Consider the following 16,843-nt stretch of genomic DNA (forward strand, 5'->3'; position numbering starts at 1 on the left):
CAGTTACGGGAAAGCAGCCTCCTCACTACTGAAACCAGATAAGCTCTAAGTGTACTGCTAACACACATATCCCTTGCTGCAAAGGCAACGGAGACCACAAGGCTTACAGTGGAACTCCAAGATGCTGATTTTCTTCCTTAAGTCTGCTAAGATGGCATAGTGCAGGATCTTTAAGTCTGAAGGCTCTCTTGAACCATTGGAGCAGCCTAAAGTGCCTGAATTCTAGCTCAGATTTTGGCTTAGGTCACCCTGCCATCCCATTCTACTCTTGTACGGAAAGCGAGTAGCACAAGGAGCGGAAGAAAGCCCCAAAAGTTGTACACAACCATCACTGTAGCTTTTGTGCAAAACTGTTCCTCTCTCCTTCGAGCTCCTTTTGTGTGACACCCACCATTAACTAAAGCTTAGGGATTGAAAGTTATTTTCTTTTCTTATAAAAGTCTGCTGCTTAGTCATTCCAGAATGTCCAATCCAACTTCTTATTGCAAAGACCAGCCCACGTGTGAGTAGATCACAACTCGGAAAAAACCCTCCTGGAACAGCCTTTTCAATGATCGCTGACTTTGGTCCTGCAACCGTGGCACGGGGATGTTTGATCACATCCAAAGCCAGAAAGGAAGAGCTAGGGAGCTTTTGCTGAATTCAGTGGGTTTTAAGTGGATCCAGCCGAAGCCCAGCTGACAGCAGAGATGAGTTACACTTCACAGCTCAGGCACTCGTCAGAGGGCTGTGTACTTCTATTGCACAGACACCCGAAAAGAGGCAGTACTGGGTGCTCACTGTTCAGAAGATTTTTCCATCTTGCATCACATGTGGCTTAATTTTCATTAAAAACTTGACATTCTAAACCATCAAAGCTCTTAGGAAATGAAAAAGATTTCCAAGGGACAAGTTTTCTCCATAATCATGGGTGAGGCACATCCCATGGCCACTATCATCAAAAAAATATCAGTGGCAATTCTTTCCCTTCTGCAGCAGGCCCTCAGCCTCTCCCGGAAGGTCTGTGGAAGCTATCCTTTCTTCTGCCCCTACATTGATGCTGGAACTTTAGGAAACCCTGGGAGTTTTGCGCTCTCTCCTTCCAGGTGAGCCTCAGAGAGTGCTCTCCTGAAAGGAGGAGGAGCATTCAGGACAGCTGAGAGAAAAAGAAAGGGAAAAGAGAGTATGTCCTGCTCCTCGCTAGCAGCTGGGGCTTCCAGGAGCACCCAGCCGCTGCCCAAGGCCTGGGTACCTGGGGCTGGGACCGTGTGATGCTCCCACCGCAGCATGTCCCAGAGCACATGGACCAGGGCATGGAGGGGCCACAGCCTCCTTGTCCTCAGTCCCAAAGCCACACCTGGTTCTGTGGAGTGAGAATTCGGATCTCAGTCGGGTTAACACCTTGGCACATCATGGAGGGATTACAACTCGGCATTCAAAGAAACAGGGGTGTGGGTGGCCCAACAGCACAGAACTGTTTCCCAGGTCCCTAACTTCTGCTGCTTTCTGGCACTCATTTTTTTTGCCCACAGAATGTCCCCAGGTTTTGAGGTTGGTTTTGAACGTGATTCTCATCCAACTACATCAACACAGAGATCCCGTTTTACACGATGTAGGACATGGCAAGGTGAAGGAGTGATCAGCATTTAGGATTTTGCTTCTCCCTGCAAAAGTGGCTTAGAAATGGGTTTTGGAAGAAATCAGATGTAACCCAGTACATTTCCATATCCAGAAAAAAACAACAAAAAAAGAATTTTAGGTGATTGAGCCCCCCCACCATGTGCTTCTCTAGCCTGGGTGGCTGAAAGTAGCTCCTGCAGACTATCTTGGCGTGCTCTTGCCGAGTGATGACCTCTTCACCTTCTCGCCCTCCTCATCTTGCTTTTCCCCTGTGTTGCCCAGTCTGTAAATGAGGGGTGAGACGAGTTATTCTTGCTCTGTCTACAAAATGCTGTGAAGGCTCGCTATGAAAAATTGGACAGATGGCCCTGGTAGAAGTGACTGCAAAGCTCACTGCTTTCCTTGTATACACGAATTGCTTTTTCTCAGAAAGTCACCTATGGATTTAAAATGCATCTAGAGAAAATACAGAGGCTAGAGCACTCCAGGAGGGAGCAGATGATTCTTAACAGGCTGTCCAGCCTCACCCCTTCACTGAAGGATGAGCAGTAACTTGGTGGTGAAGCCAAAGCTTCCTCTGTAACGCCTTGGGGTTGCAGCCAGTGCTGTAGTATTACAGCAGCAAGCCAGGAAATGCAGAATATTTACTCTTCTGGCAGCCAGTAATGTGTGTGTGTGTGTGCTGGAGAAGCAGACACAAGGCTGGAGCCAGCCCAGGCCGGCTTGGGGGGTTGTGTTTCTGCTTTTGGTTGTTTCCCTGCCTTCACTCTGGTGTCTTCAAGCTGAGTTAATGTTTATGCTCTCCCAGAGGTAGAAGCTCCCGTATGGTAAGTGGGCATGAATACATGTAACTTTTCAGTGAGAAAGTTTTGAAGACTGAGATTCTAACACTTTGGGTTGGATTAAGGCTCGTAGGAGCATTTTGGACAACTCGGCTGATGCCCGAGCTCTGAGGGCCCTGGCAGGTGAAAGCAGCTGGTGGGTATGTGAACACCGTGCAGCCTGTGCTGTGCGCTGCAAGTTGATGCTGCAGAAACTAAGAGATGGTGCAGAAACAAGGAGAGTGAGTGGTGTTCAGGGATGCTGGCAGTGTCCCTTGTTCCATCTTGGTGTGCACTTAAAGGGTGGATTAACAAATGATTGCAGATCAGCAGAATGGAGGTTACTGGTCTTATGCTTTTTCACGCTGCCCGGGGAAGCGGTTGAGTCACTGTTCCTGGAAGTATTGAAAAGGCGCGTAGACGTGGTGCTTAGGGACATGGTTTAGTGGTGGACTTGGCAATGTTAGGTTTATGGTTGGGCTCAATCTGATGGGTCTTTTCCAACCTAAATAATTCTATGAAATGCGGTCCAGGTGCCAGAAAAAGAGTAAATAAAGAGGGAGCTGCAAATCTGCAAAGCTAGGGTAGCAGAGATCAAATGCTGGGTGAGGCAGCTGGGAAAGGGACAATAGTACTGTAAATACTTCAGGCAGGAACCAGTTACTGTAAATGATAGTATGTGAGGCTAGGAAATCTCCAGCAGACCCTTGGAAGTGAGCTTGGTCTGGCAGTTGAAGTTTATTGAAAGAAATAACAGGAAGGTATAACATGAGGCTCCTATTTATTATCTCGGCTATGGTAGAGCTTTTGTAATAAATTGCAGGATGGCAGAATCAAAGTGATAGTATAGAGGGGGACTGGAATATAAAGGTGACAGGTGAGGCTTCCTGCGCAGCAAGGCTTGATTTAGAAAGCACTCAACCACTTAGCAGTGGGCTGGAGGGGCAAAAGGGCAGTCTTGGAAAATCTGCTTCTCCTTTCCTGGCTTCCTTGAGACGCTGTGTATATGGTAATTATAGGTAAGCAGGTGATTTCTAAGCAAGAAATGTGATGGTGCTACTTAAGCCTGAACAGGGCAAGATGGTTTAACTGAACAAAATTGTTCAATAGCATCCTGATTCTCACTTTTAACGGATCTCCTTGTATTACTCTTCCAGCAAAGTGTAATAGAAAAACAAATTAAGCAGTTACTCCAGAGAGAGATGGTTTATCTTTGCGGGAGGAAGAAGAGGATTTATTGTGTATGCCAAAGCAAGACTGAGCCACCAGTCTGTGCTCCTACCAGAAAAGCTGGGCGTAGTGTGTTGTAGCGCAGTGTGCGGGTCCATCCCCAGCCTCTGCCTGGAGAGCAATCGGCTGGTGTCAGACCGGCTCAGAGGCTGGTGCTGTTGCTGCAGCACGAGTGATGTGGGGTCCTTCGGAACAGGAGCACTGGCACATGGCATGGTGACAGCTGCAGGATCTGTATGGACAGAGCTGTGCCTTTCCGTCAAACTGCCCTTTTTCTCTTAATGGGCATTGAGGAATTTGCTGTTGGTTCTTAATTTCCTGTCTTGTTTGAGCACAGTATCATCAGAGAGCGGTTCAGTTTCATTTATAGAGGGAAGCTGCTGGAAATGCACACAAAGGGATTTGGATGCTTTAGGGCCTTATCTAAGTGCTGTCATCAAAGTGTTCCTCAGCACAGCTTTTGCCAAGCTCACGGGTGCTGAAGGGCCACTCTGTGCCTGCATTGGTTGAGCTTTCTGACTTTTCAAGACATGAAGCCCTGCCTTGTGCCTGCAGATACTTTGGCTGTACGGCCCTAGCCCGTAACGTGAGCCAGGTAGTGTTCAGAGGTTAATACTGCTGCCCTAAGGAGAAGAGGTGCTTTTATTTATTCCTAATGTAGCTCATGGCCAAAACACTCACTTGGGAGCAGGGTGATCCTGTGCAGACCCTTCTTTTCTGCCTAAGCTGAAGCAAGGACTCTCTGTAGTAGCTGTGAGCCCACATCATGAAACAGATCCTTTTCTGTCACTTTGAAGATTATCCTGATCTTTCTAATTTTTTCTCCAGAGGCTCCTTATGTGCATTTGATCTCTGCTACCCTAGCTTTGCAGTCTTGCAAGAAACAGCGGTCCCAGCAAACTGGATGCTGGGTTTATGGTAGGCATCATCTGTCTGACAGCCAGCACGAGCTGTCAGCTGCCTGCTGCGGTGATCTGCCTGTGCTCAGCCCTTGTAAGCCTGATGGTAGCACTACGTTGAATCCTGGTATCGGTTTCACTTGCAGCCTCGCTGGTCCTGTCCTGTCTCATTCAAATACTTTCTCTCCAGTTTGGCCCGTGAGGCTCTACAGAGCAAATGGAGACTTTCCCTTGGAGTGATCTGGGTGGCTGTTCTGAAAGCGGGCTCAGCTCATTCCCACTCATTGCTGAACTTCTCTCCCTTTTACTGCACCCCGGTGTTTTGGTTTGAAGGCTCAGGATGTGCTCTCCTCCCCCGCTTCGTGCCCCTCTAAGATGAAGACCTCAAGCATCGTCACCGCTCTCAGTATTTCATTAACGTCCTTCCTCAGCACAGCAGCACCGATGGTTTGTGTGGCGGGTGGTGCTGGTAAGCCTGGCAAGGCACAGTTTGTCACGCAGGAGCCGAGCGAGGGCTGCCAGCAGCTCTCTGGGCAGAGGATCCCAGCAGCTGGAGGATCTAAGGGCACCGTTGGGCAGCTCAGCCCACGCAGCGCCCTTTAAGGAGGAGCGCAGAACGCCGGTGAGCCGGGGTGTGTGTTCAGCTACAGCTGTCAGGCTGGAAGCAAATGCAAGCAGCTGCCTAATGCACACCCCACCCCCCGCCCCCCCAGCGACTGTCTGCCCAGGGTGAGACCACTGAATCCAGTCTGTTAAACATACAGCGAGCAGCTGGGTGAGGAGCACTGGTGAGTTATTGGACTCTAATTAGCCAAGCCAGGGAAATCCATCATCTGAGTGTTTCTTCTCAGTGGCTCGGCTTAGGCAAGCTCCAGGTGTCGTAGCAGAGCTTATGTTGTTTGGAGCAGCACCCCAAAGGCTTTTATTCCTGTAAATTCAAGATTACTCTCTGGATGCTTGTGAGTCCGTGCAGCATCCCAGCAGGACCCGAGGGATCTGGTATCTCGTACGCTGACTGTGGGTTGCAGGCTGGTGTCCCCAGTTTGCTTCCTCAAGTGAGTGTGTTATCATACAGTAATGCTTCATCTTCCTTCAGTTGCTTGCTGAATAGAAACACAAAGTCCGTTTGATCTGGCAAAGTGTTTTCTCTAGGTTTTGAGAAAAATCCAGGTGACTTTATTCTTTCTTCTCTGTTCTTACGCTTGGTTTGTTGGAGTTGTAAACAGTTCTCTCTACCTGTTCTTCCCTCTGAGCAGGCTGTGCATTATGGAATTATTATAGCTGCAGCCCAGTAACTCAGCATGTCATAGCTCTTTAATTTTTGTGGGGGCTGACCTCTGAGCTCTATGTGCTGAGTTGATGGGATATATTATAGTTGTGTAATATTTATGCTGCGGCAGTGCTGGAGGTTCCAGTCGGTTCAAGATTCTTCTGGACAAAGTACGGAGAATACCCAGCAGCAAGCAGAATCAAAGCCTCGCTTTGTGCATAGAAAAATAACTGTTCTTTTTGTGGTCTTCTATAAGCTGATTTTTTTCATTGCTTTAAAGTACTATTATGGTTGTCAGAGATGCATATATTTATGCCAACAAATGAATGAAGAAGCATTTGCAATGCTGGGGACTAAGGGGATGTCAGTGGTGCCTTTGTTGAAACCAGTCGCAAGGTGGTTTTCAAGAGCGGGAGGTCCCTGTCAGATTTCCATCCAGGGAAATGTTTTTCCCCATCTCAGAGGAAGGAGGTGCGAGGCCCGTGGTCCCCAGCAGCCAGGCTCCCGTTCTGGAGGGTGCTGAGATCACTAACCCAGCTGCTTCAATCCCTTCCTTACTGCTCCAAGCTGATGGATACAAAGGCCACGAAACAGCTTTTTATTTATACGGTAACTGCACAGGGTTCAGCCGGCTGCTGGGGTACGGCTGTCAGCCGGCTGCTTTGCCTTGCTGATGGGGGGGGGCATTGGTGGGCTGGGGCGAGTGGGGACGCAGGTGCCGGCTGCTGGGCTTCGAGGCCTCCGGTGGGCCAAGGGGGATGCGGGAGGAGGGGCGGGGTGCTGGCTGCCGGGCTTCGAGGCCTTCAGTAGGTATGTTAATGTGTTCCCGGGAAGTTAATGAATAGACATGAGTGACTTGTATAAAGAGGGGGCTGAAAGGTTCCCTTGGGGTGCGTGACTTTGGTGGAGCATCTTGAGTTAGTTGGCGTAGTATTTTATAAGTTGATTTTAACAGGAACTGACATTTATGCAAAAGACATATGTGAAGAACCTATTGTTGAACACTAAAACCATTCACATTTTTAAAAAAGTGAAACTGAGGTCTAAGTGAAGGCAGTTAGCCACTGAAACAACTTCTAAAAGAAGTAGAACGTCTGTCCCCTTTGCTTTTGCATCAAAACTGGATTCTTTTCTAGGTGGTGTATTCAGGTCTAAATGAAGCCTAAGTTACAGGTCTCTGAACTACAGCGCAGAGAACCCCTCCATAGACAGCATTCTCAAACGAGAAATAAATGCACGTATGATTTTGTTACATATACACACAGATAACATTAGGCATTATATGTTGGTGATGTGGTAATGTGATGGCTATTTAACAATGATCCTCATCAGGAGAAACAGGATTTCTTTTGTTTGGAGATAGACACAACTTTGAGGTCAACCCATTTCTTCAGCCAGCTTACATTTTTCTGGACTCTTCAACTTCAGCCATGGCAATTAATCTAAAAAGTAAGCATCATATATTTCCCTTTTCACATACGCAAATACTATTTTTAAGAAACACAGAAACAACCAAAGGAAAGCAAAGCCGGATACCGTTAATGATATTCACAGAGGAGGAATGTATCCCTTAGTCCTCAGAGCAGACTTTAGGGGACAGAAACAGCAACCAATTGTTACCAGTATTTATCCTAGCTAGTGCTAGCCAAGTGGGAAGGCCTCATTCTGTACTTGGTGATACCAAGGGTCTGCTAAATGGCATTTTCGCTTCCTCCTTTCATCCAATTCAGTCACCATAATTCAGAAAAACCTGCTCAGCTGTTTTTCTTTCTCAGCATTTGTTGTTTTTGATGCCATTCCTATAATAAACTGTGCAGTCTGTTAGATAGATTGGCTGCAGTACCCATTATTTTTCGCTAGATGGCAGCAGCGCTCCAGCCAAAGGAAGGGCCATCGCCCCCGCCCAACTAAGGGCAGCGCATGCGCAGAATCGGCCTGACGCCTCGGGGCGGGGTCTCCGGCTGCTCACGCGGCCCCGGGAGGCGGGGTCATGGCCGGCCCGCGCGGCGCCGGGAGCCCGGGAGCCTTTCGGGCTGGGACGTGCGGCGGCGCTGGGTGAGCGGGCGGGCTGGGGGGAGCCGGCGGGCGAGCCCGGGTGCGGCCGTCGGGCAGCGGCCGGCTGGGGGGGACGTGGCGGGCCGGCGCTCGGCCGCGGCAGGGAGCGCCTGGTGCCGGCGGCAGGCGGGCGGCCCGGCCCGGGCCCGGCGGTTCTCGTCTCCCCGGCAGTGACGGTGGTCAGCGGGCTGCTCACGGTGCTGCCTTTTTCTTTTTTTCTCGGAGCTGCGCCGCTACCTCAGCGAGGAGGCGAGGAGCGGCAGCCAGTGGGGTGGCCCCGGTGCTCCCTTGTGGCGGCGGGGCCCGGGAGAGGGGTCGGCCCGCGGCGCCCTGCCGCCCCCCCGCCGCCTCCGGGTGCCCGGGCAGCCGCTGCAGCCGCCGCTGCTCGGCGCGGGGCTTTGTCTTTCCCCCAGCGCTGGCCGGGGCCGTGGCAGCGGGCTGGGGCTGCCGCCCCCCGCGGGCCGCAGAGGCTGCCTTGGGGCTGCGGTAACGCTGTCGCGGGGGGGCGGCTCGGGAGCCTCTTCAGCCCCTGCGAGCGGGCAAGGGAAGGAAAAGAAAGCCGGTGGTGGAATCCCCACCCCTCGCCCCCGACTGCTGATTTCTCTAAAAAGTATTGCAAAGGGCAAGCGTTTAACTGCCGGGGAGGGCTGGGAGGCGGCAGCTCAGGTGTCTCGCTGATCCTGTGTCGTGACAGTCAGCTCCTGGGCCAGAGCAGCCGAGGGGAAGAGGCCTTTGGATTTGCTTCCCAGGGAAACGGGGGTCTTTTGTTTTTCCTTTGTACCTAGGTTCCTCCGGAATTGTACGTTGACAAATCAAGGGGAGCTACGCTGAAGGTCAGTCTAGATGTTACTTTTCCACGTGTGCCTTGCGCTTGTGAGTCGGCCCGCTGACTGCGGAGGGATAGCTTCTGTACTTGCCGAGGGCCCACGAGGCTCCTGTGCCCGCTGCTTCCGAGTGCTGCGCTGCTGCTTGTAGCACCTTCCTCCAGAGGCCAGACCACACTGCTCCTCCTCCATCTGACACCCTCTCCTACAAGCCACGGGGCTATTTAACCACTTAGCGGGAGCCAGCTACAGCTGCACATCGTCCATGTCAATCAACCCACTGCCGCTGAGGCAAGGCCACAGCTGCACGTTATCAATGCTGATCAGCCCACCACCTTCATTGCTTGGGCAACAGCCGGGGAGGAATTGTTGGTCCCTCGTGGTTACGCAGCCAGGCCTGCTGGGCACTTAAACCAGCACGTCCAATCGGGCAGTATTATTTTTCTAGATTGTAAATGAGCCTGAGGTGTAAACCCACTTACGCTTCTGTATGGCGGTGTACTTTGTCAGAGAGCTCAGTCGCACTGACGGAGCTGGCACAGAGTTCCCTTGGGGCTCCAGATTTGACTGTCTTGTTGAAAGGCTCGAGGGCCTGCTTTGGAAGTCACTTGGCAAGGCACAGCTTTGCCGTGATTTTTATACTTGAATTCTGACTGTAATGCCAATGCCACGTGTTAGCCTTTCTCCAGAAGTTATTAAAAGCAGAATGAGCGTTAAGAATCTGATTACCTTTTAACTAAATTCAAAACAAAGTTGCAGGATGAAGTGACTGGAAGTGTCCTGCAAGTCTGACGTGGGTATTGCTGCCGTGCATGTTATCTGCCTGTCTACCGATCGCTCCTGCCTCTTGTTCTGTTGTGGTAATTCCTTTGGGTAACGCGTTGGGCTCTGAATGTAGTGCATCTTGACTTCCTCCTGACCCCCGTGAGATGTTATCGGTCTTTGCCTTCCTCACATTTCACAGGGCGTGGGAAGGTCAGAGAGACAGGAAGCCTCGGCTGTTGTGTGCAGAGAAGCTGTCAGCCTTCTAAGAGAGCATGTAGCCAGCAAGCGCATCGTGGTGCTTCGGTACCGAGCTGATACCACAGGCATCCGTCTTTTGTTTGTGAAAAGGGATCGCAAGGAAATATGCTGATGTTGAAGGGGGAAAGGTGGCGGGGGAAGAGGTAGGAGGCAGCTTTCTACCAATTTTAGGCTTAACTCCTGTGTTCCTGAGAATGGTTCTGGGCTTTGAGGGGTTTGCTTTTGGCTTTTTGCCTTAAGCGCGTCCTCCGTCACTGCTATCCGCGTGCGCTGAGCTGCTGCTTAGGGAACTGTGGTGATACAGACTGTGTGCATGCCAACCATCCTGAAGGCCATAGCTGTATTCTACCCTAAAAAAAGCTTTCCGTAATACTATGCTTCTGTTAGGACGCAATTTTCTCGAATTCCCCCCACCTCAAGGTGATTTTCCCACACACCTGCAGGCAGCAGGACTAATGTCATCTTCTTTTGCCCGCTTGGGCTTGGACTAAAATCCCTTCCCTGACTATTCTTTAACTTTTACAGCCTTTGAGCCTTCCCTTGGGCCTGGCTGATAGTCCTTTGCCATTTCACCCTGTTCACAGCCAGCGTGAGTCTAGGTACCGACTATATCAAAGAATTTCAGTTACACGATAAACCTGCTTTTTTGTAAATTAATTTTAGCATTTTAATTGCTTTCAAAGGGAACTACAGGAAATCCTGTCCACATGGTGGCCTAGCATAAGCAATGATGGAAAGCTGCATCAGATGTGACCTCCGTGTCAGCTCGGTGTGCCTCAGACAGACTGCATTTGGCACTCCATGGCATGCTGCGCAGCTCCAGAAATTAATGCTAGGGAAAAAAATGGGCAAAAATAATAGTCATGTAGAAACACGAGTTGGGAAGAAATGCTATAAATTAGGTCTTTCTGTTGATTGAAGCAGTTGATCTTGCTTGTGGATCTTTGGGGTGTGAACTTGATTCTGAACAGCTCGTTTTTCATTTGACACGCCTTGAATTATTTTCAAAGAGATAGAAGAGAAGCTTATGAAATAGAATAGGTTATTGAGTCTTCCTAAAACGCTCACAACAATTATGTATAAAGCCGAAGTGAAGGATGACGGAATAAAGTTCTGTGCTTTATAAGTAAATACAGTACACTTAAAACTGATCTCCGTGCAGGGTCCTAGTTATTTCTGTTTTTAAAATCCAAAAGAAGTTTAGGAAGTCTCAGCGGTTAGTAGTGTGGGAAATAAATGGCTCTTCCACGAAAAATTCCACGTAAGCAAGGCTCTTTGAACAATTCTTTTCAAAATCGATTCTAACTACAGCCAGTGAGCTGTTTAATGTGGAAATGTATACTTGCTCTCCTATAAAGCAGTATTTCATTTGCATTTCAGTGCTGTTAGCCATGACAAATTTGGGAAGAGCCCGAAGGAAACTTTTCATCCTGGGATACAGAAGGTAGGAGGTGACTTCTTTTTTTTTCGTTTGGTTGTGGCTTTTTATTATTTTCTGGAAAAATAGGTCGTTATGTATAAATGCTAGTGGTTTGTTTCTTTTGGTGGCAGGATAATAATGAGGAGTAGGGTTACAGTTACAAAATCAGCTGTCTTTATCAGTTGAACTGGCTACTTTGAAATTAAACAAATACGTGAGTACATTACAGGGGGTTTTGTGCTGTCTTCAGTACCGGTGTGCTAAAGATATTGTTTTGTTTACAGGATTTATTGGCTCTTGAAGAGCAAGAGGTAAATGTAAACTTTTCACTCCTAGCACTCACTTGGTGATGTATAACGACTTAGACATCAATTGCTTATTGCAGTAAAAAAATGTGGTGTTTCTGTGCAACATCTGAGATCAAAAATCATTCTAAGCACCGGCATAATAATATATCATATTAATAGATGACCAACTTCGTAATATCATAAAAAATCGTAATCTGTGATCAAAAGTAAAGTATTAGGTATCTGCTACTTGAGCATGTAATGGAGCTGGTATGAAGTGTATATTCCCGTGTGTAGGACATATACAAAAGATGTATATAAAAGTCCTTAGAGAAAACATTATTTTAGGTCTTTTGTTTGATTGTCTGTTTATCCTATAATATTTGTTTTTATTTCTCCAGGACCTGTGAATTTTCAATTTGGAGTCCTTTATGCTAAGGATGGGCAGCTTACAGATGGGGAAATGTTCGGCTATGATGATTTCACCTTTTCCTTGGCTGAGGGTTGCATAAGATCTTGAGCTTCACTGTGAGTACAAACATTCACAGTCCTGACCCTCTTAGAATTCATCTTGGGAGCCTTGAAGATTTGTATATCAATCAAATTGTTACACTGAATAAACTTTTTCTTTTTTTCTAGTGGGCGTTCCCACAATGAAGTGGTGTGGAGCTGAAGGGGACTACGATTTAACGGTGATGGAGCCATTTGGACCGAGTCTTGAAGATCTCTTCAGTTTTTGTTCAAGGAAACTTAGTCTCGAGACAGTCCTGTTGCTCGCTGGCCAAATGGTAGGAAACTGCTTTGTTGATCTTGACGGCGCAGTATGTTGGAATATTAAGATTCCTCGAGAGATCAGAACCAAATACGTTGTTTCTGTAATTTAGAGGTGAATAGGCCCATATCATTAAAGGAAAGACTCAAAATTCCTTTTGTTTCTCTTAAATACAAAGTGCCCCATCTAAAGTGATTACAAAGTCTGAATTGATTTTTAAAAAGCAGACTTGCACTGTTTGCAAACCATCTGTTGCACTGCTCAAAGACAAAAGACGTTCGCCCAAGAAAGTTTTTGGAAACAAATGTCAAATAGACAGGGGGAAAGAGCTGGAGAGGTTTATGTATTGTCTATCGAATTATGTTCTCTTTAATGCCCTTACATTTTACAATAAAAAGTTTCATTACCTCTTTTATCGTTAAGACAATGTTGCTAGTGTTTTTATAAGGAAAAAAAGTGTATGCCTAGTCTCACGAGTGATTTTTTTTTTTCTTCTCTATCTAGACTAGTTGAATTGAATACGTTCATTCTAAGAACTTCATCCACCGAGGTGTGAAGCCAGGCAACTTCCTAACGGGCCGTGGGAAGAGTTCCCTTATTGATTCCATTCCTATAATAAACTGTGCAGTCTTAGATAGACTGGCTGCAGTACCGATTTTTTTTCACCAGGCGGCAGCACCGCCCCATGCAGACTAAGGGCAGCGCATGCGCAGACTCGGCTTGAAGCCTAGGGGCGGGGTTCCCGTGACATATGCGCATGCGCAGACGCTTTTTTGGCAAACTACGGGCAGCACTTGCGCAGACTCGGCTTGACGCCAAAGGGGCGGGGCTCCCGGCGGCGCATGCCTATGACGCAATCTGCTTTGATGCATGCGCAGAAGCCTTTCTGGCAAACTAAGGGCACCGCATGTGCAGGCTTGACGCCTAGGGGCGGGGCTTCCAAGCTGCCAATCGTGTGACTCCAGAAGCCGAGAGACACGGTAAGATGCTCTTCTGCCATTCATGGATGGATGCTCTCATAGCCTTTCCATCACCGTATGCCTGCTATGATATTCATGGGGACAAGGGACGGCTGAATTCACAGCGTTTTAAACACCACAAACTCTTGAAGAGTTTATAGGACACAAATCTATTACACTGGCAGATCAGACAAGCTCCTCTGTGTGTGTGTGCATATATATATATTATACTCGGTACTTTTGCGAGGCAAGTCCCTCTGAAATTGGGACAAGGCGTCATTGATGCATTTCAGGAGCAAAGCAGCTGAGCTAACAGGCTTTTCCTACTAGAAATCAAGCAGCTGCTCTGGTAGAACTTGACTTTGGTTGCATCTTTAAATCCTAGGAGACTGACAATGGGGCGAGCTGGTTAGAGGAAAGAGCCTCTCTCCAGGGAAGGCTCCACTGACTTGACCCTTAAGCCTAAACTTGCGTCTTACTACGTTTGCTTTGTCCGTGTTAATGCATACCCGATTTATAGATTTCAGTTGATTGATCAGTTACAAGTTGGAGTAAGTGGTCCTTGGCTACATAAACCTCTCCTCTGCATTTTTTTATGTGTTATGACTTACTGTTGTACTTCAGTACAAACCGGGAACGATTCTGGTAGTGTTGCAATCTAACAGTAATGCTGTCCCGACTTTTCAGTCTGTGTGTCTTCAGAACCTTTGGTCACTATAGAGTATGAGCAAATGCCTCTTGCTTGCTTGAAGCTGGTGCGTGAGATAACACTGCCAGTCCTGATGTGAGAGGAGAGTTCTGGGAACAGGGCGTGTGTAGGGATATGAAGTCAGTACCGTCAGATCTGGATTTTCCAACACCTGTCTCAACAACAAGATGTCTGAGAGGTCCCAGACAACTGAATTTGCCAGAGGGGCTAGCAGGTACATTCAGCCTTGCGTCTTAATTCTGATTTCCTGAGCTGTGGCTTGTTTGGAGTGTCAAGATGGTGAGTTGGAAACACTTCAGATCTTTTTCATCAAGTGTTGTCTTCTAGCTCCTACGGTACTGGCTTGAGTAGTGTTCCCAGTTGTCAGTACTGCATGTTGTACCTGCGTGAGCACCTGATCTTCCGTGTCTGCCCACCAGTGCTGAAATACCTCTTCCTAGGCATCCGTCCTAACGCAGCCTCTCCCTCCACTCTCACCCACATACACATTTTTGGTCAGGCATCCCAGGGTGGAGAAACTGTCTTCTGTTAACTAGACTCGTAACTCCTTTGCTGAAGTGCCCTCATGTGTTCCATCCTTTGATGCTCCACTACTCTACCAAGGAAAGTGTGGGCTTCTTTCAGACCTTGTTCCCTGCTTCTCTCAAGGTGTGTGCCATGTTGTCACATGAAGGGGGGGGGTGGGGGAGCGGTACGCAGTCCTCTCAACCCAAGGTATTTGTCTGTTAGCGCCCCAGGAAGGCAGAGACCCTTGTTCCTGACCAGTCTGTCAGCATCCCAGTACAGGGACCCTTCACTGAAAAGTCCCACTGGATCGAAGGGTAATTCGACTGTAGCAGCATTAAGGGGACCCCTCAGCAGGTCTTCCTGCTTTGTTTGTGTTACCCGCTGCTGGCAACTGCCAGCACCCACAAAGGACTCACATCAACAGTTCACGGAATAACACTCTTTATTAATAGAAAATCGTGACAAATTAAGGTTCATGATGACCAGTGATAGGGCCTGTCTGCAAAAACAAGCTTTGAATTATATACAACTAAACTACATACAACTAAATTATAATTGCTAATAACAGCTAGCGTGAGTTAGTTATTTAGCATGCATAAAACAAAGTTCTTACCTGATAGGTGTCCCTATGGGGAAGAAGACAGGTTCAGCCCATCAACGGATCCCAGAAGTTCCGATGGAGTCTTCCCTAATTTCTCCCTTCATCTGTCCACTTTTTATACTTCATAGTACATTGCATATTCATTCATCATACACAGGATTAGTTACAAGTTTCTTTCTTCTAATACCACTCTTTGGGCTCAGCTGCCCAGCCAGCTTTTAACCCAGTGCAGAGCACACTCATCCAAGCCATGAGCACCCAGTTTCTCCAGGAGAATACTGTGGGAGACTGTGTCAAAGGCTTTACTAAGGTCCAGGCAGGCAACACCCACAGCCTTTCCTTCATCCACTAGACAGGTCATCTTGTCATAGAAGATCAGATTCATCAAGCAGGACCTGCCTTTCCCACGCTGTCTGGGTCTAATCCCCCAGTTGTTCTGCACATGCTGCATGATGGCACTCGAGATGATCTGTTCTATAACCTTCCCTGGACTGAGGTGAGGCTGACAGGCCTGTAGTTCCTGGATCCTCCTTCCTGCCTTTCTTGAAGATGTGATCCTTCTCCAGCTTTCTCTGGCCTGTCCAGCTTCAGCCAAAGCAGCTCCTGTCCACAGCCAGTAAGTGCTCCACCTGCCCCTTCTTGCGCCCACACTACAAGGAGAGCAAGGCCAGGCAAAGACAATCCACATGAGCCCAAGGCAGGTGCAGTCAACGGCATCCACCACTGCAGCTCTGGGCAGCTCCCCTCCCGCTTCCCCATCGCCTGTCTCCTGGCAGCCCTCACCACCGGTTCCAACACAGCACAGCTCCCCTTTGTCCCCACTGCCAAGCTCCTGGCAGCCCTCACTGCTGGCTCCGACACGGCATGGCGTGGCACCCCCACCGCTCTGTGCTTCTCAGACCCCACCAGCACTGCCACCCTCCTCGGGGCTTTCCCCAGGACCTGCCAGTTGATCATTTGGTTCCCCGCTCACCTTCCTCAGTGCAGCCACAGCCCAGCAGTGCTCAGTGACCGCTCCACTCCTCACACGGGCCCCTCCATGGCCATCCAGGGCAGGACAGCACCAGACCCTCCAACAGCAGCCACCCCTTACAGGGGGTGTCTGTTGCCTCACTGCCTGCACCTGGGGCTCCCCCAGCCCTGGCCCACAGCTGCAGACCAGCAACAACAGGAGGCTATTGCCCAACCCCCACAGCACTTCATCTCCTCCCTTGGGTTCCTTCACAGCCCCTTGTCTGGTGTATGTGAGTGCAAACACAGTCAGAAGGGCAAAGGAAACAGCAAGTGGTTATTCAGTTATGCTCCAAGTCCTAGGAGCAAGCGTGCTTGGGGGCTCAGGGGCTCCAACACTCCCCTTGCCCCAGGATACCTTGGCTGTTGCTCCTGGAGCCACACTCACCAGTCCAGTGGGGAACAGACAGTTGGCCGGTCAGCTCCTGGAGTGATGGGCTGCCGGGCAGAGGTGGAGGCTGCCAAAACTGAGAAGCAGAGTGCAGGTCACTGGAAGAGAGAAGGGAAATGGCAGTCGGCTGGGCAGGGAGGTGTAGCAGGAGGGCGTGAGCTAGGGAACGGGACTGCAGAGAAGGATTGTGACAGGTGATACAAAGATCGGCAGAATCCAAACTCCCTTGCTTTCTAACTTCCCTCACCAAAGCAAGAAGCTAGGTGCAGCTGGGTTAGGAGTCCCACATAATAAAACTCAGTAACAGCAGGCTGTTATTAAGCAAGGCATCCTTTATTGCAGCGCTGGGGATAGCTCCACCATAAGTGCTCCAACAATCTGGCAAGCTTTCAGAGACTATATACCGTAAAGTTATACATATCCATAAGATTTCCAAGAACTCAGTTACATAAACATGAGATTTAA

At 48.8% G+C, this 16,843-nt stretch overlaps 1 protein-coding gene across 1 annotated transcript in view; it reads left to right on the top strand.

Annotated features, from left to right (window-relative positions):
• The window catches only part of MCL1 (MCL1 apoptosis regulator, BCL2 family member), a 40,304-nt gene that overhangs the window by 13,630 nt on the left and 9,831 nt on the right, over window positions 1-16,843 (top strand). Inside the window, exons 4-8 of the mRNA XM_080369023.1 lie at window positions 8,660-8,707; window positions 9,663-9,864; window positions 11,102-11,165; window positions 12,068-12,314; window positions 12,705-15,592. Of these exons, the coding sequence (XP_080225149.1) occupies window positions 8,660-8,705 (46 nt within the window). The 3' untranslated portion in view covers window positions 8,706-8,707; window positions 9,663-9,864; window positions 11,102-11,165; window positions 12,068-12,314; window positions 12,705-15,592. The remainder of the gene's footprint in view (window positions 1-8,659; window positions 8,708-9,662; window positions 9,865-11,101; window positions 11,166-12,067; window positions 12,315-12,704; window positions 15,593-16,843) is intronic.

This window comes from Falco punctatus (assembly GCF_963210335.1).
Source record: "Falco punctatus genome assembly, chromosome: 18".
In the NCBI taxonomy this organism is placed as follows: Eukaryota; Metazoa; Chordata; class Aves; order Falconiformes; family Falconidae; genus Falco; species Falco punctatus.